Source organism: Somniosus microcephalus, chromosome 13, assembly GCF_052327205.1.
Source record: "Somniosus microcephalus isolate GS21.2 chromosome 13, FLI_Smic_1.0, whole genome shotgun sequence".
NCBI lineage: Eukaryota > Metazoa > Chordata > Chondrichthyes > Squaliformes > Somniosidae > Somniosus > Somniosus microcephalus.
Window position 1 is genome coordinate 164,223,411 of NC_140999.1, and position 25,634 is coordinate 164,249,044.

Below are 25,634 nucleotides of genomic sequence, written 5' to 3' on the forward strand. Positions count from 1 at the left end.
TTTTTTTTTTGGGAGGGTGGGGGTTTCCGCTACAGGTGCTGTTTTGTGTCAAAAATGGCATTCGCGCCGCGTGCGTGCACACTTCTGGTGTGGGTTGTGGTGGATGCCATTTTGGTGAAGGCAGTAGGGCGGGTGTTGGCGTGCGCCAGAAGTATGTAGAGTAGGCAGATCGTGACATCAATCAGCGTGCCAGCGCTGCCATTTTCATCCTCCACACTGGAGCTAACACCCTGTCTTAACCTCGCACAGCTGAACATGTGTTCAGCAGCAGCAAGGAACCTCCTCCACCAGTGCTATTTAAAGGGATCATCAACTACTCTCTGGTTAGTTGCTGGTTCCTTTCTACTGGCTCTAAGTTTGTAGAAGTGTTTGGTGCTTTTCAGAGTTTTTTAAAGTTGGTGAGGTGTCGCAGTGGTGCTGCAAATAGAGATGACCTTGGTTCTGACTTCAAGTGTTCTGGTCAGACCACTTGCTCCCAGTCATGGGTGCTCTAGTTGTCATCCCCTTTGGCCTGCAGCATGACAGGGAGCTGGAGCAGAGGCAGCAAAGAAGAGGACAAGCTGCTTGCAGAGAGGAGAGGAAAGCACAGCACATCCCGTCTCCGGCCGGGCTGTCCGTGATCACCTCATTCGACTCCGGTTCCACTGAACACAACCCCAAATCTCCATTGTACAACACTCGCGCACCTTACTGTCCCTCTGTTCTGGACTGTCACAGCATCCTCTTGGCCACAATGCTGAAATAAAATCAACCACAAAAGAAACATTCCAATCCAACATTATACATCAATCCATTCAATATTAAATAATAAAGTCAACTAATCACCCTTGTGAATTCCCTTAGTGCCTGTCTTCCATGTGCCTTTGCCTGTCCTAGCGCTTCTATGAAGTGCTACCCCAGTGGCTGCAGCATGACTGGTGGAAGGCTGCTGACTTTCATTGGGGGAGATTGCAGATGGTCTTCCAGGATGACCTCGAGCAGCTCTGGGCCGAGAGGGCCTGGCTTTAGACTGCACCACCTCGGCATGAGCAGCAGCAGTCTGGGCTGACTGGCAGCAGCGAGGGGAGTGGCAGTGGTGGGAGGATGAATGCTATCATCCTGAGAGAGGACAGCAGGGTTGGCCTCCACAGATCCGTTGCCATTCCCCAGGGGCAGCGCCTCAGCAATCCTAATAATCTGTTGGAGGACAGATTGCTGGACTGCTGTGACACCCTGCAAGCCCCTTTCCACATTGGTAAATGCAGCCACGATGGCAGCATTCTGAGCTTGTGGGGCAGCAAGCTGAGCCTGCATGAGAGCAGTCTGAGCTTGCATGACAGAAGTCTGAGCTTCCACTGCAGCACTCGGATGTTGGGTGGCTTCTGCTTGTGCTGCAGTGGAAGCTGAGACATCGGTCATCAGAGGCTGCATCATGGTTGGGTCCACAAGTGCGCTAATGGAGTTGCTGGAAATCAGGAGCTCCAAGCTCTGTGCAAAGCCCTGTGCAAGGTTGGTGCCAGACTCCTCCATGCTCCTTGACATTGCACTCAGCCTTCTTCTGTAGGCTGCCCCATCAAAATCCTCCATCTGAGTCCTCTGCAGCAGAACTTGTGTGCAACCTCGCTCTCTGGGGAGCTGGCACCTGTGTTACCCTTTCTCTCCCTGCCCTGGCTGCAGGCCACTCCTGCCTGGTGTCTCACCACATGCAGATCCCGCCTCTAATCTGTCCTCAAAAGTACGTGAAGTGTCAGTATCTGAGCTGGTGACTGCAAGTGTGAAATCGAGTGACGGTGCTGTGTCTTAATCATCAGCATCTTGTTACTCTTCAATTTCGAGCTCCTCCATCAGTGCCTGGCCAGGTGGCAGTTCTTGGCTATCAGAAAGGAGGAAGGCACAAGGGTAAGGTTGTGGTGAGAGAAGGGGGGCAAAGCACACGTGCATGCTTATACCAAGTGCAGCTTGTAAATCAGAAGAGATTGTGGGATGAGGGGGAAGTGGGATGTGAGAAGGAGGATTGCGTATGAGGATATCATCATCTTGTATTGTTTTAGCCCTGTCACTGGCCACTGGCTCAGCGATGGCCCTCCCAATAATGGCCAGCACTGTGTCCTCCATCAGAGTAGGGTTATGCAGGCGGCCTGTCCCCCCGCCAGTTAGGTTCTGCTGCCTCCGGTTGTGAACCACCTTGTCCTGCAAGACAAAGGAAATGTGTCAGTGAGTGTGGTGCAATATGTTTGGGTGATGTGCTTGTCATGGTTGAATAGCTGGCAGTGTGTGCAAGCTGTGAGTTGTGGGTGAGGCTTGCAGCAGTGGTAAGTGTGTGTTAAGCTATGAATGTGAAGTATGAGTTGTGTTTGGTAGAGATTGTTGGGTGGTGGTGCATTGAGCAGCGTGCGAGGCTGGTGGTGCAGATGGTGGGATATGGCATTTGAAGATGAATTCACTGACCTTGACCACTTTTGTGAGGTCGTTAAACTTTTTCCTATACTGTATCCAGGTTTCTCGGGCTGCACTGCTGGCATTGACCGCGACAGATGTCTGCTCCCAATGTCTTTTTCTGAATTTGCCTGGAGGGCCTCCTGGCCCCCTGTGGTAACAGGACCTCTCGCCTCCTGTTCACCTTCTGCACCAAGGCCTCCAGTGCTGCATCTGAGAACCTTGGAGCATGATCTCTCCCCTGTTGTGCTATCAGTATTACTTTTTCCTGCTCAGACTCTGTTTCCCCAGCCAGTTGAATCACCTGCTGCAGCCAGAATGCACCTTCCCTGTAAGAGGTGCAGACTGCCTTTAAGAAGTGCAGGCTAGCTTTAATTGGTGCTAGCCTTGCACAAACTTGGGTCCCCTGTTGAGCATTGCGTTCAGCGCTAGGCTGCATGCCACAATCATGTTAATCAGCAGGCATCATGATCCCAGCACTAGTTTTCAGGAGCAATCGAATTTCTAGCCATTGGTGTTCAAAGTTCAGAATAGTGCATATTCACCTTCAATTTTATTATAAAAATTTATCTTGCTTTCTGTGCGTTAAACCAATGATATATTGCTTGGGCCCAGTCAGAACACACTGGTGTAAATTTTACTTGAATTTTTCACATTCAGTTGAGATCTTTAAATCGTAAGCTTTCAAATTTTTGGAGAAAAACATTCTTATATTTCTCACTTTGGAGTTAAATTAAGTTTCTATTAATTTTTGTATTAACTGATTTGACTTAGCATTATAATTTGGTTTTCTAAAAGATCATTTTAAGTTTCTTTTCTTCAAAATTATAAAATGGCTATTTCTGTTGTCAGGTCGCTAGCACTCCAGTCAAAGCTGTTGCTCTTGCTGTTACCAGTCTGTAGCTAACGTGTAGAGCTCACACAATTACAATATAACCAAAGCATTTCCCAAAATGGCCGTCGGAACTGAAGCATTGCCACACCATGCAGTGTCACAGGCATATGACTGATTGAATAAAAAAACCTGCATCTGAAATATGTAATTACTGTACATAATTTGGATGTGATTATTTATGAAGTTGCTTGTTACATAAATTTATCCTGTTTTTTTTTAAAATTCATTCTTGGGGTTGCGAGTGTCACTGGGAATGCTAGCATTTATTGCTCCTCAATTGTAAATTGTCCATAAACCCATAATTGCCCTGTGAAGGTGGTGGTGGGCCACCTTCTTGAACTGCTGCAGTCCATGTGGTATTTTTCGTAGTGATTTGATAAAACTGGCTTGCGCAGAGCCGCATTGGTGTGGGACTTGAGTCACATAAAGGCCAGACTGGGCAAGAATGACAGGTTTCCTTCCCTAAAGGACAATAGTGAGCCTGTATTTTTTTTACAACAATTTCACAGCTTCATGGTCAGTTTTATTGATCCCAGCTTTTTATTTCCAGACAATTCTTTGAAACCAAATTTACACTCTAAAACTGCTATTGTGGAATTTAAATTTACATTCTCTGGATTATTAGTCTAGGCCTCTGGATTACTAGTCTGTCCAATAACATAATGGCCCAGAAATTAGGTTCGGGGGCCCCCGATGTGCACTCACCCGGCGCGCCAACATCTGAAGCCTGGGCCTGCTTGGAATTCCTGTCACTGGCCCGGTTCAGATGTCGGCGCACTGTGCTTACCTGATCCAGCGGCGTAGTTAGTTCGATGTGCCGGCTGGGATCAGGTGAGCACTGTGCAGCCAATCAGGGGAGGGGAAACTTTATTCATGAGTTTGATAGTAAGAACTGTCAAACTCATGAAAAGTATGGGCGCCCAAAAGACTAGTTTAACTTTAAATAAAATTTTTAAAAACATCCCAATAATTAAATAAACTATAAATAACTAAAAAAACTATTTTAAACAATTAATCAAATTTTTGAAAAAAATAATTAAAAAAAAATCTGGTCTAAAACTACACTTACCTTACTGTAAAGTCCTTAAAAACAATAAAGCTGTGGAAAAAATGTTATTTTAAGTAATAGACCACTTACCTTAAAGAATGAAGTCCTTGCGTCTCATTTTTACATTCGTAAAAAGGAGAGGCCCTTGCACACGTGTAAACCTGTGGGGGGGGGGAAAGGAATTTCAGCGCGCAGACTTCTGCGCGCACGCGTTCGTCCCCTTGGTTCAGAGGACAGGAAATGCCGGTTTTCCGCGCATGCACTGCATGCTGAAAACCGGCACTTCCATCGGGCCCATGCGTGAGTACCCCGTCCGTACTCACGCGTTCGGCCCGGAATTACTGGGCCATTACCTACACTATCGTATCCCATTGATATTGACCAGATATAGTAGCATTCACTAATATAGTAACGATGTAAGGGGTAACACACTTGTAAAGATCACAAATACCTATTTTATTGGAAAATCTTTTCGTACTGACTGTCTACAGCCATTTATATCTCTACTGGGCCATAAAAATATTGACTAGCTGCCTCTTAGAATGAAAGGGTTTTCTTGTAAGATTCTTGCATATGATTTCTCTCATACTCGGGGGAGGGGGAACCCTGATCTCAGCAGATGCCTTGTCGTGACCTCCAACATCAGAAAGAACGAGATCAGATCAAAGGTTTTAAGCATAGATACATTTATATGTAGATAATATTTTGAAGAGCATCCTGACTACATGAGATAGGGAACAGGCTACAGGATGAGATCTGCAAGCTGATCATGAAACAATATATGCTGGCTAATAAAAATCAAAGCTCGAGAGCAGGTTGGGATCTGATGGTTCAAACTGGAGCAATATTAAAAGGCAAGTGTCTGGTGATCTTATCGGTGTGGTCTGAAATATTGGGCAGAGAACAAGCAGAACACTAAGGCTAAGCAGTTTGAATAAATTGTCAAGGACTTGTTCCAAACATGCAGTGTAGAGAATTTTCTTTAGCTGAACTTATGGGGGAAGTTTTCCCAGCCCTATGGAGGCGGGACTACTGGGAAAATGGCAGAAACTGGGAGTGGGTACTGACCCCGCCTCCTGGCCATCTTCCCAGGAGGCGGGTCCCTGAGTCGCGCAGGGACCTGTCTCCTCGAGGCGGGAAGGGGATTAGAGCCAATTAACTGCCTGTGAACAGGTAGTTAACAGGCAGTTTTGAGGCTTTTCCCCTTTTTACACCTGCAATTGTGGGCTTCCCGATGGCTGCAACCTCTTCAGGGCCAGTGAGGCAAGCAGTGGGTCTGCGGGGGTGAGAGGGGTCGAAATGTCAGCTGTAGAAGTGAGTGATGGGTGCAAGTGTGGACAGGTAAATATGAGCGGTGAGTGTAAAGTGTTGGAAAAAGTTTACTTACCTTTGCTTCTTTCTGCAGGCTTCAACCTTTGAAGATCCGGAGGTGCCTCATCTCAACGGCAGAGATGACAATGGCTGCTGCATTCTCAGGTGCAGCAGCCATCTGCTTTCTGCTAAGGAGAGAGGTCTTGGTGAGCCTGTGTGAAAGGGCTCACCTTAGAATAGAGATTGTCAGTGTTTGACAGCTTCTCAAAAATTGTCGACAGATGAAGCGTCATAGGCTGACGTCATCTGTCACTGGCTTTCCCTTAATTGGTTGGTAAACCCGTAGGGCGGGTTTAACAAGGCCAATCAAGGGAAAATAGCATGTGTTGGTCAGATGTAACTGGAGGCGGAACTGAAACCTGGAAATCAGAAGTCCCGCCTCCAGAACGTCTCCATTGAGAAAATCTAGCCCAATGATTCTGTTCTGTTGTAACACCTTTGGCAGCAGGTCAGAACTAACATGTTCAAATTGAAAGGAGTTAGACTAATTCTCAAGAAATATAGAAATTGCTTCATTAACCAAGGCTACATCTCAAGTAGTGATGATGCATCTGAGGTTCATACTTAGCTGGCATTGAGTACCTACAAAATTCAAGTGTTGGTTTTACTCTGCAAGTGACCCTAAATGTCCATGGGGAAGCAGAGACAAAAGCAAAATTTTTAAAGGATCTGTTAAAGAAATCAAAAGATAAATATTTACAGAACCATCCCATAATGCCATTGGAGAATGGCTATAGTCCAGCATAATTGCTAATGAGAGATTTGTTGAGAACAAGTTTAATGTTACCAGCAAAGTGATCACATTTAGCCAACTTCAAAGGAAAAGAGTACAAGTTCTACCAGATGGAAAACTACAATTTTGCAGTGAGACAGGTACCAAATGTGAATGAAGATGACTAAGTCTGGGTGACCGATTTAAAGACCAAAGGGACAGTATAACAAGAAATGTCAACACTTTAATTGTATGTTGTCAGAATACCTTGTGGTTCTGTAAGGAGTTGACATCAACTTAATCGTATCCTCAAATCAACCAGAACCAAAAAGGGACAGAGTTCTTCAACATAGCATTATGGGGAACATTGATAACCCAAGCAGATGGAAGCTCCCTAAAGCTGGGCCAGAGACCACTTTCGAATCCAGAGGAATAGAATGACAGTAGTACTAGGGCAAGATCCAAGAGGTTATTTGCACCTTAAAAGGCTGTACTCATCCGGGAGGGGAAACCTTTATTTGAATATTTCTTGAAGTATTGGATTATCTAGTTATGTTGTAAGGTTTGGAGTCAGTTTTACATAACCTAAGAAAAGACCAAAAAGGTGAGTGTAAATAGGGGAAAGCCTATGAAGGCTGGTTACATGGAGAATGCACCAAGCTGGGGCGTTACTTGAAAACAAAGAGCATGTAGAATAATGTACTGTTACCCTGTGTCAGTCTATTAAAATAAATCCCAATGCAACAATGAAGTTGTAGGTGAGTTGCCTACATTGTATTCTGCTAGGAAACTAATTTAGCTATTTACATGGATTTGTTTAGATATATTTTTTTCTGCTACAAATGTGTTCTGCATTCTGTTAAACCAAGGGGAAGAGGACTTTGTCCAACACACAAGATAAGTGTGCATTATGATCCTGCTAAAGATTTTCCATTACAACAACAACATTAAGGCCAAATCTGTGTACACGGGCGTTTAGATTTGAGAATGCAGAAAGTGAAAAGAGCAGAATTGTGTAGGTCAGGAGGTCATCCTGGAGAGAGTAGAAAGGGTCATTTTAAAATAAATAAATAAAATGCAGTTGTATCTTTTCAGATGCAGAAGAACAAATGGTAAATTTATAGGAGTGTTTTTGTGTGGTGGTGAGTTGGCTTAGTGCACAAGTTGTAGCTACAACTGCACGCATTGGCCTGAACCATGAAGAGACCCACATATGTCTGTAATTAATCCCCTCAACCTCTCGTACTTTGAACCTTTTACATTTGAATTTGAATAAACCTGTCGATTGTGAAAAATACATTGCTTGCATGACTTACTTTAAATGGAAGATAGAAATGAAGACGTTTTGAAATCTTTGCATTGCTGCTATTTAATCATTCAGAAATTTTACCTAAACAAAACTAAGTCATGTCTATAATATAACTCTGTGTGCATTTCCAAAAACAAATTAATAGGAAAATTCCTTTCAGGCAAATATTTATCAGGACGATATCTCGTATGACAATTTCTTTCAAATTATTTTGAGAGAGAGAGAGAGAGAGAGAGAGACTGGTATTTTGGAATGTACAGAGAGACTTCCCATGAACAGAAATTACCCTTTTAACTGAGGAGCAAAAATGTCTATAGCCTATGACTTAAGTGTGTGTGTGTGTGTGTATGACATCCTTGCAAGCGGGATGCTGCGCAACACAAATAGTTATCAAATGTGAGTGTGTTAATGCCACCCTTCTGACCATTGATATGCTGTAACTCTGAGCACATCAATGTGGGCTTGTGCCCATGACAGAGTTCCTAATTTCAATTGTGCTATATGGGGATTAGTCCAAGCAAAAGGGTGACGCAACTTCACAGGAAGAAAGGGCTAATCACTAGCAAACTAATCTGGCTTCCCGCTTGACCGTAAGCTGAGCTCCAAACCCCACATCCAGTTCATCACCAAGACTATCTATTTCTACCCCAGACTATCGCCCATCTCTCTACCTACCTCCGAGATAGTGGATGCATTCATTTTGATCTTCCAGAATTCCCTAGATTTTAAAATGGTCCCTGCGGATTGGAAGGTAACAAATGTAACCCTGCTATTCGAGAAAGGAGGAAGAGAGAAAACAGGAAACTATAGGCCAGTAGTAAGGAAAATGCTACAATCTATTATTAGGGACATGGTAACAGGGCACTTAGAAAATAATATGATTGGGCAGAGTGAACATGGATTTATGAAAGGGAAATAGTGTTTGACAAATTTGTTGGAGCTTTTTGAGGTTGTAACTAGCAGGGTAGATAAGGGGGAACCAGTGGGTGTAGTATATTTAGATTTTCAAAAAGCATTCAACAATTTGCCACACAAGATGTTATTACACAAAATTAGGGCTCATGGGACTGGGCGTAATATATTGGCATGGATTGAGGATTGGTTAACGGACAGAAAACGGAGAGTAGGAATAAACGGGTCATTTTTGGGTTGGCAGGCTGTAACTAGTGGGGTACCGCAAGGATCAGTGCTTGGGCCTCAGCTACTTACAATCAATGTTGATGACTTAGATGAGGGGACCGAGTTTAATATATCCAAGCTGGCTAATGATACAAAGCTGGGTGGGAACTTAAGTTGTGAGGAGGATGCAAGGAGGTTTCAAGGGGATATAGATAGGCTAAGTGAGTGGGTAAGTACATGGCAAATAGAAAAAAATGTGGAGAAATGTGAAGTTATCCACTTTGGTAGAACAAATAGAAAAGCAGAGTATTTTTTAAATGGTGAGAGATTGGGAAATATTGGTGTTCAGAGGGACCTGGGTGTCCTTGTACACGAATCACTGAAAGTTAACATACAGTTACAGCAAGCAATTAGGAAAGCAAATGGTATGTTGGCCTTTATTACAAGAGGATTCGAGTATAAGAGTAAAGACCTCTTACTGCAATTATATAGGGCCCTGGTGAGACCACACCTGGAGTATATTGTGTATAGTTTTGGTCTCCTTCCCTAAGGAAGGATATACTTGCCATAGAGGGAGTGCAATGAAGGTTCACCAGACTGATTCCTGGGATGGGGGGATTGTCCTAATGAGGAGAGATTGAGTGGACTAGGCCTACATTTTCTGGAGTTTAGACGAATGAGAGGTGATCTCGTTGAAGCATACAAAATTCTTACAGGGCTTGACAGGGTAGATGCAGGGAGGATGTTTCCCCTGGCTGGGGAGTCTAGAACCAGGGGTCACAGTCTCAGAATAAGGGGTCGGCCATTCAGGACTGAGATGAGGAAAAATGTCTTCACTCAGAGGGTGGTGAATCTTTGGAATTCTCTACTCCAGAGGGCTGTGGAGGCTCAGTCGTTGAGTATATTCAAGAGAGAGATCAATAGATTTTTGGATACTAAGGGAATCAAGGGACATGGGGATAGTGCAGGAAAGTGGAGTTGAGGTAGATCAGCCATAATCTTATTGAAATACGGAGCAGGCTCTCCTCCTCCTATTTCTTATGTTCTTATGACCACACTTGGAGTATTGCATACAATTCCGCTTGCCAGATTATAAATAGGATATAGAGGCACTGGAGAGGGTGCAAAAAGGATTTATAAAGATGATACCAGAAATGCGAGGGTATCCGGAAAGGATGAACAGACTGGGTCTCTTTTTTTCTCTTGAAAAGAGAAGGCTGAAGGGTGACCTAATAGTGGTCTTCAAAATTATGAAAGGTTTTGATAGAGTAGATACAGAGAGAGTGTCCTAAAATCGTGAGATGGCACTGAGAAAAGTTGGAACCATAAGCTGCAAAACAAGCTTGAAATTGAGGATGAATGCAAAATAGTAAAAAATCTGAATGATTATGTCCTCCAACTATTCACAAGGAAAGGCATGAGCAACATGCCTACTCCACACAGGGATAACCTAGTTAAAATTAAGGACTTCAGAATAAATATGATTGAAATTGTAGAGAGGCTAAAACAAACAGATCCCCAGGGATGGATAGTTTTTATTCTAGAGTGCTAAAGAAGACTAGGGAGGAGACACATTGACGATTGTTATGACCGAGACGCTGGACACCGGGGAGGTACCTGTAGATTGAAAACAACAAATGTGCCCATGTTCAAAAATGGTAACTAAACAGAGATCGATAACTACAGACCCATTAATCTCTTCCGCTCCAGACAGTCCCGGCGAGTGGAGACTGGAACTCCGGCTCTGAACTCTGGGTTGACATCCAGCAGAATGCTCTCATCCGATGGGTGTGGGTGGCCCCACCTCATGGTATGGTTGAGAGCCCATAAAGGACTAATCAGCTAGTATAAAGATGGTTACAGCCATGGAACGAGCATTCACGTCATAGCTCGTTAGACTGTTACTCCACCTGCAAATCTTCCCACTACTTCACACTATTCTCCAAGGAAAGAAGATATGAAATTATGATGACCTAGTAAACAGCAGTCAATGTGGATTCAGATCCTACCTGACCAAACCCTTTGAGGAAGTGATGACCCAAGTGGATTATGGAAAATAATATGACATGCTATACCTAGATTTCCAAAAGTTATGTAAAAAAGTTTCATGTGAAAGGGTATCAGTTAAACAGACTGTTGGGATCCAGAGTAAATCTTGGGAATGGATAATAAATTGGCTGAAAATACTTGTTAGAAGAGTCATGTTCAGGGGAGTACTGAATAAGGTGCCACAGGACTTGGTGTTGGGAGCACTACTGTTTCTAATTTACAGAAATGATTTGGATTCAGAAGCTCAAAGCAAATTGGTCATATTTGCCAATGATGCCAAACGAGGTGAGGCAGTGGTATCTGAAGAGATAGCTCATAAATTATGGAATGAGTTGGCCCGAGTATGTATGTGAGCAAAACAATAGCAAATGAAACTTAATGGAGACAAATGTGAAGTACTGCATGCAGAAAGAAAAAATAGGTGATTAACATACTCCATGAATATGCTGAAATAGCTAAGGATAAAGTTGTACCAGACACTCAACATGTCCAACCAATGCAGAACAGCAATTGAAACCAATAGAATGTTGAACTATATAGCCAAAACACTAGATTATAAGTCCAGAATCGGTGGTCGAACTGTTTAATGTTCTGGTCAGACCACACCTTGTGTACTGAGTTCAGTTCTGATCACCGAGACACAAAGGGAGATACTCAATATTTGGAGGCAGTGCAATGAAGAGCCACAAGGCTGCTCACCAGACTTGGATATCTGAGTAATGAGGAAAGACTGGAAAAACTTGAATGAAGTTTAACAAAACTGGTAGTAGTGGATTGGCTGCCTGTTGTACGCCCCAACTGACTTCCCAATCCACTAACTTCAAGACAACATAAGAATGGTCTACTCTTTTGATTCATGCCACAAGAACTTTTGCGTCTAACCATGTGGACAGATGAGGCCTTGATATATCCCTACACCTGCCGCGAGCCTCTGACTCAGAGGAGTGTGCTATCAAGTGAATAATATCATTACTTTATCATTAACCAAGTAGTGCAAACAGGTCAAATGCTGTAGATATTCCAGCCTGTTTTCTATGCATATTCTTGTGTAGCGTATTTTGTCTTGCTTGTTTTGGTTTGGGATCTATATGTTGTCTATATTGGGTAACTATAGTAGGTCATATGACCTATTTGTGCCAATAATCTTTTTTCTATAGTAAATATAAATTGGAAAAAAGATTTGTGATTATTGACCAAAGCATTTCATTTGAAATTTAAGGATAATTGGCTACTCAAAAGCATCTTAAGGTGATTTTGATTATAAATCAGCAAATAAAAATTGAAAATGTTGGCAATGCACAGCAAGTCCATCAGCAACTAATAAAGAAAAGAACAGGTTAACATTTAGGGTGTGGACACTTCGTCAGAACACGGGTTGCTTTAATCCGGCAAAACTCATTTGAGGCCAGATTTAGAATAGTAAATGCAGTTATGGGCACCTTACTTCCAAAAGGATTTTGACGAATTAGACAGCATTCAGGACAAAGTAACCAGCATAATTCTAGGACTATAGTATGAAGAGAAACTCTCACCCTGGATTGATTTATGTTGTCATTGGAACTTTTTGGGTGAAAGGATATTTAATTTGCTGTAATTGTTGGAGGACATTGGCAAAAACTTAGGTCTCAAGTGATTCCCTTTCCCCCCCGCCCCCCACCCCCTCACCAACATAGTGACCAGTAGATTGATCAGATTCCCAGGAAAAGTAATTAAGACTGTTGACTAATAGAACTGGTGCCTAGTTAAGAACAGAGTAGATGGTTCTAAAAATTGGGTCGAATCAAATTGTCAAATACGGAACACAATAGTTCTGCTGGGACTGTGGAAATATCATCTATCAAATAACTGCCATTTTTTTTGCTAGACTGAGATTCACAAGATTTTCTTGTTGGGGAGAAATCTCTTCTTGGAAGCTTTACCTATGCTTCGTCTTCTCCCTCAGGAGATTAAATAAGTTTGAGAAGAGCTATTGATGGGGCAAATTTTATACAATAGGCTGTGTCTACTTTTGGAGCTAGCTCCCTGTGACCCAACTAGTCGGTGAGCCTGCATAGTCCCCTCTGGGGTCCCTCAAGGGTCTATCCTCCGAACCCTCTACCTTCCTATCTACTTGCTGGTTCTCAGCAACATCTTCCAAAGGCAGCTTTCACATATATGCTGATAACACCCAGCACTGTTTCTCCTTTACTCTCTCAATCCCTTAAACAGTCTCTCTGCTGTCAGAATGTTTGTGCGATGTCAAGTCCTAGAAAACTTTCAACTTCCTACACAGCTCAACATTAGGAAAACCAAAGCCATCAACCTAGGTCCACTCCCTTCGGATTGATTCCATCCTTCTCCCCCAGCCACGCACGCTCTGGTTGAACCAGTCTGTTCGTAATCTTGATGTCTTGTTTGATTCTGAGCTGCGTTTTAAGTCTCCGCACCATAAATAATAATAGTGATAAAGCTATTACTCCCACCTCCAGAGCATTGCACCATGTTCACCCCTCTGTCGATGAAACCCTTTTACATGTCTTTACTGCCTCCAGATTCAACTATTCTAAAGTACCCTTTGCTAGGCTTCTCGTCTTCCACTCTCCATAAACTCCAGCTTGTCTAAATCTTTAGCACGAATATCCTGTCCCACTTGCCCATTACCCCTATTCTCTCCCTGATCTAAACTGGCACCCTGTCCTCTGAGGCATTAATTCTTAAACTTCATATATCAATCCCTCCATGGCTTTGCCCCACTTTATCTCTGTAATTGCCCCCAGCCTCATAACCCCTCTTATGCTCCATTTCTCTAACTACAGCCTTTTGTGCATTCCACCTCCTAATTTCCCTTCCTGGCTTGACATCCATTTTCTTTGAGCCTTTTGAGAAGCACTTTGGGACACTTCTTTACATTAAAGGTGGTAAATGTCCTAAATAAATAGAAGGTGATGGTGGCACTTGTAACTGCTACATCCAGCTCCCCATCTATTTTGCATTTCTTGGTATCCTTGAACAACCTTGTTTTTTTTGACCACTCTTGTACAGGAGCTCTTTCTTGCTCTCACTCTCTCTCCTGTGCTCTCATTTGTTTCTGTATCTGTGGGCTTTAGTGCCCATTTTATCCGGGACATGGTAGGAAGTTGCGCTGCAGCGGGCATAGTCTCGGTTTCTTGGTTGGCATTCTGGGGGAAAGGCATGGGTATTGGCATCCTCCCGTTCCATCTTTTGTGAACCTGGGTCAGTCAGTTGTTCAAACGTGGAATGATCAAACCTGGATAACAGTCCTCCTTTCTACTCCTAGAGCCACAGTTAACGGAGGTGTGTGTTACTAATTATAATGCTATAGCATAATGATTACAAATTAATATTTTATGGAGCAGAAAGCCATTTTGTGGCTCCAATTTTTGCGTTTGAATAGGAAAATTTTTCAGTGCTTTTGTTCATGTAATTATGAATGTGATTAATTAGTGCTAGTTTAGGAATTGGTCATTTGTTTTACAGGCTTGTTGTTCTTTTTTCAAAAGAAAATGTTTCCATGCTATTTCCTTCTATTTTCTCCCATCCATTCCTGAATTCTTTCTTTCCCCTGCCCCCACTCCACTTTATGGTGCTGACTCCGCCTAGTCAGTTGTTCAGTGAGTGTCAGTAGCTCATTTGTTCCTGGCCCAATTGGCTACTATTCATGTATGTGCCTAAACAGAGTGTCAACGGGTTATTGGAGCATGGAGGGGCATCACAACCAAGCTCAACCCTTTTTTCCACCCTATGTTCACGCACATGCTTTTTCCAGAAGAGATCATTTGAATAGTGATCAAGAGCAGAAATCTTAGTTTTGTTAGTTTTCTCCTATCCCTAGCCAAGTCCAATTCTAGCACCCCCATTGCTGCCTTAGCACTGACCAGGAATGGAACCTCGACCTTCTGGTCTCTCTGGCTTTGGGGCCACGAGGCCTGTTTTTTTAATACTTTGGGTGGAGAAGCAAGAAAACTTGATGTTGTGTAGCTTCTAGATCATCAGACTTGCTATAATTCCTCAGCAATAGTTTCACTTTGCTGTGAAAGATGATGTGCACGTCAAACTACGTACTTTTTAAAACATGTAACTATGCTGAAGTATTTTTGTTGTATGATTTCCTGTTGGTAAAATGGGTTGCTTGGTGGGTCCTGGATAGTTTTCTCCAAGATTTGTAAGTTATGTGCTGACTAATTAAAAAAATATATATATATTTTTTGCAGCAAAGCATGTGATGAAAATGCTGCAAACGCCTGATATTTTTAATTCACGCAGATTTTTTTTAGAACTGCAAAAGTTACACCAAAGGTGCTGAAACTGGCACTCAAAGCTTTCTGTGACAAACTTGTGAAATGTGAGAGTTTCAAGTGCTATAATGTTCGATTCTAACAACATACCATTAGCTTGAAGTCAACCTCCCATTGCTTCTCCTCCTCATTGGTCTACATCTCTCCATCATCTCATGTCAGGATGGGAATCTGCGAGATCTCCGGCACAATTGTTTTGGTTTTCTACCTAATTCCCTATTTCTTTGCTTTAACTGGATTTACACCTCTGCTAAAATAGCAGGGAGGGATTTCAGATTTCAGAATTTCACCCCACCAGCCTCCACATTCAACGGATCATCCTCCGCCATCTCCAGCGTGATCCCACCACCAAATACATCTTCCCCTCACTTCCCCTTTCAGCATTCCGAAGGGACCGCTCCCTCTGCGACACCCTCGTCTACTCCTCTATCACCCCCAACAACCCTTCCCCTTCGCCCGGCACCTTCCCGTGCAAGCGCAGGAGATGCAACAAACGCGCTTATACCTCCCCACTTTCCACTGTCCAGGGCCCCAAACACCCCTTCCAGGTGAAACAGCAATTTACTTGTACTTCTTACAATTTAGTATACTGTATTCGCTGCTCACGATGCGGTCTCCTCTACGTTGGGGAGACCAAACGCAGATTGTGTGACCGCTTTGCGGAACACCTCCATTCAGTCCATAAGGGGGACACTGAGCTTCCGGTCGCTTGTCACTTTAATTCTTCGCACCACTCCCACTCAGACCTCACCGTCCTCGGTCTCTTGCATTGTTCCACTGAAGCTCAGCAGAAGCTGAAGGAACAGCACCTCATCTTTCGATTAGGCACTTTACAGCCTTCTGGACTCAACAAGAGTTCAACAATTTCAGATCATAACCTCGGCCCCTATCACATATATATTTTTCATCCACACTTTTTGTCTGTCTTTTTTTCTTCTCTCCCACATGGCAGCTGTCTTTCATTCTGCCAGCGCAATTCACACTTCATCTAGTAACTTGTCCCATTACCATCTCCTTTTGCCTTGAATATCTCTCTTAATGTCTCTTAACCTCTCCTGCCTTCTATCCTATCACAGACATTCCCTTTTGTTCTTTCATCCCCCTCCCCTCCCCCCCTTTCCCAGCCCCTGCACTTGCTTAAAAACCTGTTCCATTTCCTGCTTTTTTCCAGTTCTGACGTAAGGTCTGAAACGTTAACTCTGTTTCTCTCTTCACAGATGCTACCTGACCTGCTGAGTATCTCCAGCATTTTCTGTTTTTATTTCAGATTTCCAGCATCTGCAGTATTTTCTTTTGGTTGTAGTAGGTCATTCATACGCTGGTGTCCCATGGTGTAAATTCGTGGCCCACTTGTTTACACCAGTGTAAGTATTCCAGCCAATATTTCTTGTGCACCTGGTAATATAGGTGCACAGTTGAGGTTTTGCGTTTGTTGTATTGTTGCCATATTAAATGTACATTGAGTCACTGATGAACCGCGGCCTCTCTGGAGTATATCAGAAATGATGGTTTTCAACAATTGTTTTTCAGAAACATGGGCTGTGCAAAATCAAAAGAGTCTTCTGACCAGCAAGAAAAAAGTTTAAATGATCCCGTACGTAAATCTCAAACTGCTCTTTATGTGAAAGATCCCACCTCCAACTTACGTGTGACAGTAAGTAAGAATAAAAATAAAGTTTTAAGGTAATTCTTCAACTACTGGAAAAATTAGTCTGTACACCATACTGTCAAGAGGATTTTGTTTTAATGGTTAACAAACACCAGCACTATAGGAATAGTCACTACTGATGTATATCTGTACGGAGTGAAGCCTGTATGAACTGACTCTTCAGAATGTGGGTGCAAAACAGATTGATAAAAGAAACACTAGTTAAAGAGCATGTTTCACTTAATACTACATTTTAAAAGTAACTTCCTCAGTGGGTAAATGCATTGTCAACACCAACCTTACAGACCAGAAGGTCCCAATTTTAATTTCCAGTGAGTTTGCTGATCTCTGCCACGGTAGCAGTTGATGGTGATGGAATTAGTCTCGGTACCTTTGGGCCAGGGAGGAGAAAGTCACAATTTCCCACTTCTGATTATTAACCAGTTACCCTTGATGGAAAATATATGTGTAGAGATCAAGTAAGATCGAGATGTGATGCCCTCCACAACAACTTATATAGCTTCTTTAATGTAGAAAAACGTCCCAAAGCATTTCACAGAGTCATAAGGGGAAAATGGACACAAAGCCAAAGAAGGAAATGTTGAGAGGGGTGACCAATAGCTTGGTCAAAGAGGTGGGTTTTAAGGAGGAGAAAGAGAGAGATGGGGATGCAGAGGGTTTTACTAAGGGAATTCCAAAGCATGGCACTTCAGTGGTTGAAGGCATGGCTGCTATTGGTGGGGTGGGAGGGGGATGTACGAGAGGCCAGTGTCAGAGGAACTGAGTGTTTTTTGGGGGGGGGTGGGGTATAGAGTTGGAGAAGGTTACAGAGATAGTAAGCGGTGCGGTTATGAAGGGATTTAAACACCAAGGTGAGTTTGAGGTATTGGAGGATTGGGAGCCAGTGTAGGTCAGTGAGGATGGGTGATGGGCGAGCAGAATTGGTGTGGGATTGGATTCTTGTACTGGGTTCAAAATTGAAAATTAGTACATTTCCACTGGCTACAAAACTGAGAAGTTGCATTCTGTTTTTATCTTTCTTGTTACTGCCATTATGTATTTTCTGATTAACACAGCAACTTCACCACCTCCTCTTCTTTCCCTATCATTTTGAAATGCATTGTAGCCTGCAATATTTAACCGCTAATCCTGTCCTGTCTGCAGTTATGTTTCCATTACCCCTATTGCATCTATTTCCTCATTTCTAATTAGTGCCTCCAATTTCCCCTTTTTGTTGCTGATGCTCTGCAGATTGCTATACAGGCAATTTAATGGGGGCTAGATTGGGCCATGTAGCATCTGTTTTTCAGGCATTTTGCAACCTCCTGAGGTCCCATAATGGTGGGCATAAAGCATGTGCGTACTTCTAACCAGAATTGCACCACCCATCATATCGGGTAAGGACAAACGAGACGTCCTTTGCCCCCGCCTGAAGCAGACGTTGGGCCCTTTGCATATGCAAATAAAGGGCCTGATATCTGCTGGTCCATTTATTTTGCCCTGAGACAGTTGGCGTCACTGTGGCTGCCTCGGGAAAATCAAACCTAAACAGCGCATAAAAAAAAAAAAAGTACGTATTCATCATAATTGTTGCCGCTCCCAATCCCGAGATCTCTGACGTCTAAACTCCAGGCTCCCGGATCTCTCTGCCTCCCACCCCAGACAGCAATCTTGCAGCTACCGATTCATTTACCTGGACCCTGATGCTGCTTCCTCCCACAGAGCAGTCTTCATTATGATGAGGTCTGAGGCCCTGTATCCGGGGCTCCTTGGACCTCCCCATTCGTGAGCGGGGAAATAATGCTGTATTTGGGGGAAGGGGCACCAAAAGTGGGCACGCCCAAATTTAACCCCCATCATGATCTTATTTTTCAGTACTCCTGCTTTATTTTTAGCAGCATTTTCTTATTACTTCCTGTAACCTTTTCTGTTTCATGAGTATTATTTTTATCTTTGTTTGGACCCTGACCTTTGCTCCTGTCAATTTTTTTATATATTGCATATCTACCCGCCCCGCCTCCCCCTTTACTAGTTTAAAGTTCTTTCTACAATCCTATTTATCCTTTTCACTAAGTCTTTGATCCAAGCCCGGTACAGATGCCATGTATTCCGGCAGTAGAAACGTAGAAGATAGGAGCAGGAGTAGGCCATTCGGCCCCTCGAGCCTGCTCTGCCATTCAATGCGATCATGGCTGGTCATCCAAATTCAGTACCCTGTCCCTGCTTTCTCCCCATATCCTTTGATCCCTTTAGCCTTAAGAAATATATCCAACTCCTTCTTGAATATATTTAATGAATTGGCCTCTACTGCCTTCTGTGGTAGAGAATTCCACAGGTTCACCACTCTCTGGGTGAAGAAATTCCTCCTCATCTCTGTCCTAAATGGCTTACCCCTTATCCTTAGACTGTGACCCCTGGTTCTGGACTCCCCGACCATCGGGAACATCCTTCCTACATCTAGTCTGTCTAGTCCTGTTAGAATTTTATAAGTTTCAATGAGATCCCCTCTCATTCTTCTAAACTCCAGCGAGTACAAGCCCAATCGACCCAATCTCTCCTCATAAAGCTCCTTCCTGTCCCAGTACGGTACCAGTGTCCCATGAACTGGAACCTCTCCTTCCCACACCACTCTTTCAGCCACATATTCACTTCCTTAAAATCATAGAATGGATACAGCATAGAAGGAGGTCATTCAGCCTGTCGAGCCTGTGCCGGCTCTCTGCAAGAACACTTCAGCTAGTCCCACTCCACCACCCTTTCCCCGTAACCCTACAGATTTTTTTTCCTTCAGGTACTTATCCAATTCCCTTTTGAAAGCCAGGATTGAATCTGCCTCCAGCACCTTTTCAGGCATGCATTCCCAATCCTAACCACTCGCTGCGTAAAGTATTTCCTCATGTCGCCTTTGGTTCATCTGTTGATCTGTTTATCCCAATGCTAATTAGCTCGTGGCTCGGGTAGTAATCTGGAGATTACCACCATCGAGATTCTCCTTTTAAATTTAGCCCCTTTTAATCTCAGAAATGAATCTGCATTCAATAAAAGTTACAAGCTAGAGATGCAAATTATTTTGCTTTTAGTTTATCGTATCCATCAGTTTAAAGTTGGCTTTTTGATTATCTTTATATTTATGTTACACTGGAGGCTACTGTTATGTGGGTACCAGGACAGTGACTAAGTTTGCCAGTTTCTTAGGCCAGATGGGAAACTCTGAAACTACAAGAGTAGTGAGAGGAGTCTGGAGTGGTTTTGTCTGTCCTGTGTGTTTTGGCCTCTACTCACTGCTTCCCCACAATGACACATCTGAGCTCAGTAATTCGCCATCTGAAACTGCAGCTGCATACCCTCTGGCATAGCATGCTGGGACCCTGATGCGCTATCAATTACTCATAAAAGACTGAGAGTTAAGAGAGTAACTAAAGGCTTTTATTAACAAAAGAATGAAGGTCTGCCTCGAGTGGTCGACCGGTCCAGAAATACAAAGGGCTGGGGAGCAGTCACCTTTATACTAGGACTTGTGGGAGGAGTCAGCCGAGGCATGTCCAGGCATGAACAGTGGAATACAAACAGTGGTTTACCACATTCACCCCTTGTTTAAAATTGAGTCCGGCGGGGTGAAGTGTATTAAAAGTTAGTGTATTGGAGTCTCTCCAGAGGTCTTGTCTGCCGCTGTGATCGGCGTGGCGACGGCAGGGGTAGTGGAGCTTCCGGCGTCGAGTCCTGCGTGGGCTGTGGCACAGGCGTGTCGTCCTCGTAGATGTCGAGCGGGTCGCGGGGCCCAGGCCTGCCGTCTGCTGGGGCTGGATATCTGATCGTGGGGGGGGTGGGTAGTGAGTAGTGGGTTACTGCGGCCCCCGAGGGTGCAAGGTCTCTTATGGAGACTGTGTCCTCCCGCCCGTCCGGGTATGCAATGTAAGCATACTGGGGGTTGGCGTGGAGGAGGTCGACCCTCTCGACCAGGGGGTCCGTTTTATGGGTCCTCACGTGCCTTCTCAGTAGGACCGGCCCTGGGGACGTCAGCCATGGCGGTAGCGATGTCCCCGATGTGGACTTCCTTGGGAAGACAAACATTTTCTCATGAGGGGTGGCGTTAGTGGCAGTGCAGAGCAGTGACCGAATAGAGTGGAGCGCATCGGGGAGCACATCCTGCCAGCGGGAGGTTGGAAGGCCCCTCGACTTTAAGGCTAGCAGGGCGGCCTTCCAAACTGTCGCATTTTCTCTTTCCACCTGTCCGTTCCCCCGGGGGTTGTAACTGGTGGTCCTGCTTGTGGCAATACCCCTAGTTAGCAGGTACTGACGGAGTTCGTCGCTCGTAAACGATGAGCCCCGGTCGCTATGGATACAGCTGGGGAAACCGAACAGGGCGAAGAGGTCGTTCAGACATTTAATGACCGTGGCACTGGTCATGTCCGGGCAGGGGATGGCGAACGGGAAACGGGAGTACTCATCAATAATATTGAGGAAGTACACATTGCGGTCGGAGGAGGGGAGAAGCCCTTTAAAATCAACGCTCAGGCGCTCGAAGGGGCGAGTGGCTTTTATCAGGTGGGCCCTGTCTGGTCTATAAAAGTGGGGTTTGCACTCAGCGCAGACTTGGCAGTTCCTGGTCATGGTCCTGACCTCCTCAATAGAGTAAGGCAGGTTGCGGGCCTTGATGAAGTGGAAGAACCTGGTGACCCCCGGGTGGCAGAGGTCATTGTGGAGGGCCCGCAGTCTATCGATCTGCGCGCTGGCGCAGGTGCCACGCGATAGCGCATCCGGGGGTTCATTGAGCTTCCCGGGCCAGTACAAGATCTCGTAATTGTAGGTGGAAAGTTCGATTCTCCACCTCAAGATCTTGTCATTTTTGATTTTGCCCCTCTGCTTGTTGTTAAACATGAAAGCAACTGAACGTTGGTCAGTGAGCAGGGTAAATCGTTTTCCGGCCAGGTAGTGCCTCCAATGACGCACAGCCTCCACAATCGCCTGGGCCTCCTTCTCAACAGCGGAGTGTCTGGTCTCCGGGCCTTGGAGGGTTCGTGAAAAGAAGGCCACAGGTCTCCCCGCCTGATTGAGGGTAGCGGCCAGGGCAAAGTCGGACGCGTCGCTTTCCACCTGGAAGGGGATGGATTCGTCCACTGCGTGCATGGTGGCTTTGGCAATGTCTTCCTTGATACGGTGGAAGGCTAAGCGGGCCTCTGCCGTCAAGGGAAAAGAGGTGGACTTGATCAGCGGATGGGCCTTGTCCGCATAGTAGGGGACCCACTGGGCATAATAGGAGAAAAACCCTAGGCACCTCTTCAGGGCCTTGAGGCAGTGGGGCAGTGGGAGTTCCATAAGGGGACGCATCCGGTCGGGGTCGGGGCCGATGACTCCGTGTTCCACAACACAGCCAAGGATGGCGAGGCGGTTTGTGCGGAATATGCACTTCTCCTTGTTATACGTCAGGTTCAGGAGTTGGGCGGTGCGGAGGAATTTTTCGAGGTTTGCGTCATGGTCCTGCAAGTCACGGCCGCAGATGGTCACATTGTCCAGATATGGGAAAGTGGCCTGCAACGCATTTTGATCTACCATCCGGTCCATCTCCCTTTGGAAGACGGAGACCCCGTTGGTGACGCCAAAGGGAACCCTAAGGAAGTGGTAGAGGCGGCCGTTTGCCTCAAAGGCAGTATACTGGCGGTCCTCAGGGCGGATAGGGAGCTGGTGGTACGCTGATTTCAGGTCAATGGTCGAGAAGACGCGGTACTGCGCGATCTGGTTGACCATATCAGCTATGCGGGGGAGTGGGTAGGCGTCCAGCAGGGTGTAGCGATTTATTGTCTGGCTGTAGTCGATGACCAGGCGCTGCTTCTCGCCGGTCTTAACGACCACAACCTGGGCTCGCCAGTGGCTGGTGCTGCCCTCAATAATCCCTTCCTTCAGGAGCCGCTCCACTTCGGTTTTAATGAAAACCCTGTCCCCGGCACTGTATCGCCTGCTCTTTGTGGCGATGGGCTTACAGTCGGGGGTGAGGTTAGCAAACAGTTGGGGGGGGGGGTGACTCTGAGTGTGGAGAGGTTGCACCTGGTGCGCGGCGGGCAATTTGGGAGCTGCTGGCTGCGGACTGTGAGTGGGGGTAGGGGTCCACCGTACGCCATCGTAACACTTTTTTAAGGTGGCACTGAAAATCTAACCCCAGCAGGACGGCAGCGCAGAGGTCGGGCAGGACCAGAAGTTTAAAATGATCGTACACGGTCCCGTCTACTACGAGTGTCACTACGCAGTAGCCGCCGATGTCCGCCGACTGGGACTCGGAGGCCATAGAAATCCGCTGGTGCGCAGGCAGGACTGGGAGAGAGCAACGCCGCACCGTGTCGGGGTGGATGAAGCTCTCCGTGCTCCCAGAGTCAAAAAGGCAGATTGTATCGTGGCCATTTACCTTAATGTCCATTGTGGAACTGGCCAGCTGGTGCGGTCTCGCTTGGTCCAGTGTAACGGATGCCAGCGTAGGGGTCGGTGTGTCGCTGCGGGTATCAGATGAGGCGGTGTTGGGGGCCTGCTGCGTTCCGGCTGTCGTCCAAGATGGCGGCGTCCATGATCCCCATGTGGCTGGAGGCGTCCAAAATGGCTGCTGTACCGGTGGTTCGCACATGGCCGGGGAGGCCCAAGATGGCGGCCCGCATGGCCCACACGCGGCGCTGCTGGGGTTCGGGGTGGCTTTGGCCCTGCAGACGTTAGCGTAGTGTCTCTTCTTCCCGCAGCCCGAGCAGATCGCGTTTTTCGCCGGGCAGCGCGCTCTGGGGTGTTTTGCCTGGCCACAGAAGTAGCATTTCTGGCCTTGGGGCACTGCTGTCTGGCCTTGGGACACTGCTGCGGTAGTTGGGCCGTTGCTGGGGTGTGGCTGGGGTGGCACGGCGCTATGAGGCGGTCCTACCGTGTCCCAGGCTGTCATTCCCCGCGGCGTCCACGGTGCAGAGGAGTAGGCATCCATGCCCCGGTAGGCTGCATCCAATGATAGTGCGAGTTCAGAGGCCTTGTTGAGGTCGAGATCACTCTGCTCCAACAGTCGCTGTCGGGTGTAATTGGATCTGTGGCCTGCTACAAAAGCGTCCCGGATAAGTTCCTCTGTGTACACGGCGGCCTTTACATCCTTACAACCACAGGCCCGGCCAAGCACAGACAGTGCCTGAAGGTATTCCACGGTCGATTCCCCAGGTTGTTGTTTACGACTCCCCAGAAGGTGCCTAGCGTACACTTCGTTCACTGGGCGCGTGTACTGGTCCTTGAGGAGCTTGATAGCATCCGCGTACGAGGTCGCGTCTTGGATGACCGAGTACACTCGGTGGTTCACTTTGGAGGTCAGGACATCCAGTTTGTCCTCGTCCGATTTGATTGCTTCGGAGGCGGTCAGGAATTTTTCGAAACACTTAAGCCAGTGAGTAAACTTGGTGGATGAGTCCGCCTCCCGATGATCTAAGTCCAGGCATGCTGGTGTGAGGATCTTCTCCATTATAAAAATTTTGTTAATAAAATTGGTGCGCTATCAATTACTCATAAAAGACTGAGAGTTAAGAGAGTAACTAAAGGCTTTTATTAACAAAAGAATGAAGGTCTGCCTCGAGTGGTCGACCGGTCCAGAAATACAAAGGGCTGGGGAGCAGTCACCTTTATACTAGGACTTGTGGGAGGAGTCAGCCGAGGCATGTCCAGGCATGTACACAGTGGAATACAAACAGTGGTTTACCACAGACCCCACTCTGTCACGCTACCAAATTCACGACTTTGTGTAATAAGTCCAATGATTTATCTACCTAAAAATCAAAGTCAAGAAAGTGCTGAAGAAATGGGACCTATGAGTCCAAATAAATCTTCCAGCCACTGTTTGCTCTCCTTGTAGTCAATACACATGCAATGAAGTATTTTTTTATTTTTTTTTAATTTTTAAACCCTAATTATTCGGGGAGTAGTTCCTCTTTAGTTATCACTATTGGAAGAACTCTAAATTTGTGAATTCCCTAAAATAATCAGGGGTGACTGCAAATTCTATATTTACAGATGATTTGGAACCTTTTGAGCTTCAAGTTTACATGGGGAGCTCAATTTCTCTAAAACACCTCTCCTCTTCTACAGAATGGGATTATTACTCCTTGTTACAATCTGCCCACTAAGTGGAAATATTAGATATTTCACAGGAACACCACTACTACTTTAAACTAAATTAGCTGATGTACTAAAATTAATCAGTTTTATGTCAACACTCTTAACATACCAGCTTGTTTATCTATTGTGTGGACTGGAAGTGAAATGTTGATATTCTGAGGTGTAATACTTGTGGTTCTGCTACTCAGCAGCTTTGTGACTTGCCAATTGAAACGACTGATTAGCTTTACTAATAGAATCGACCTTTTTCTATGGAAATTAATTGAAGATTTTAATAATTACAAAAAAAATTAAATGCCTGAAGTTGCTGACTTTTGGAGTATAGTTCGAGTGCTGATGGTCTTTCCAGTACCTCAGCCAACTGGGCATTCTTGACGCGCGAGTCTATACAGCGAGGGGGAGAAATTAAACCTCGTTTCACCCATTTTTTGGCATAAAATGGAAGCAAAACCGACCAATTTTTCAGCGCCATGTCCTGTGGCTGACTGAAATACGTCCAACTCCAATTTGGCACGGGTGATATTCCGATATGCCTGACAGCTGCCTGAAAGCAGCCTCTTCTATATGCTAATGAGGGACCTAATGCCGGTTTCAAGACCCCTTTCAGATATTTGTCAGCACAGAGCGGAACATGCACTGGGCATGCGCCCCTCAG

At 45.4% G+C, this 25,634-nt stretch overlaps 1 protein-coding gene across 6 annotated transcripts in view; it reads left to right on the forward strand.

Moving 5' to 3' along the window:
* Window positions 1–25,634, forward strand: part of LOC147108747 (tyrosine-protein kinase HCK-like) — a 103,195-nt gene that overhangs the window by 11,759 nt on the left and 65,802 nt on the right. For 2 of the 6 annotated variants that reach the window (XM_086005509.1, XM_086005511.1), the window contains exon 2: window positions 16,744–16,867. In XM_086005509.1, the coding sequence (XP_085861635.1) occupies window positions 16,748–16,867 (120 nt within the window). In that variant the 5' untranslated portion in view covers window positions 16,744–16,747. Of the gene's footprint in view, window positions 1–16,480; window positions 16,578–16,743; window positions 16,868–25,634 lie in introns of all 6 variants that reach the window. The other 4 variants (XM_086005512.1, XM_086005514.1, XM_086005510.1 and 1 more) reach the window with 3 other exon arrangements.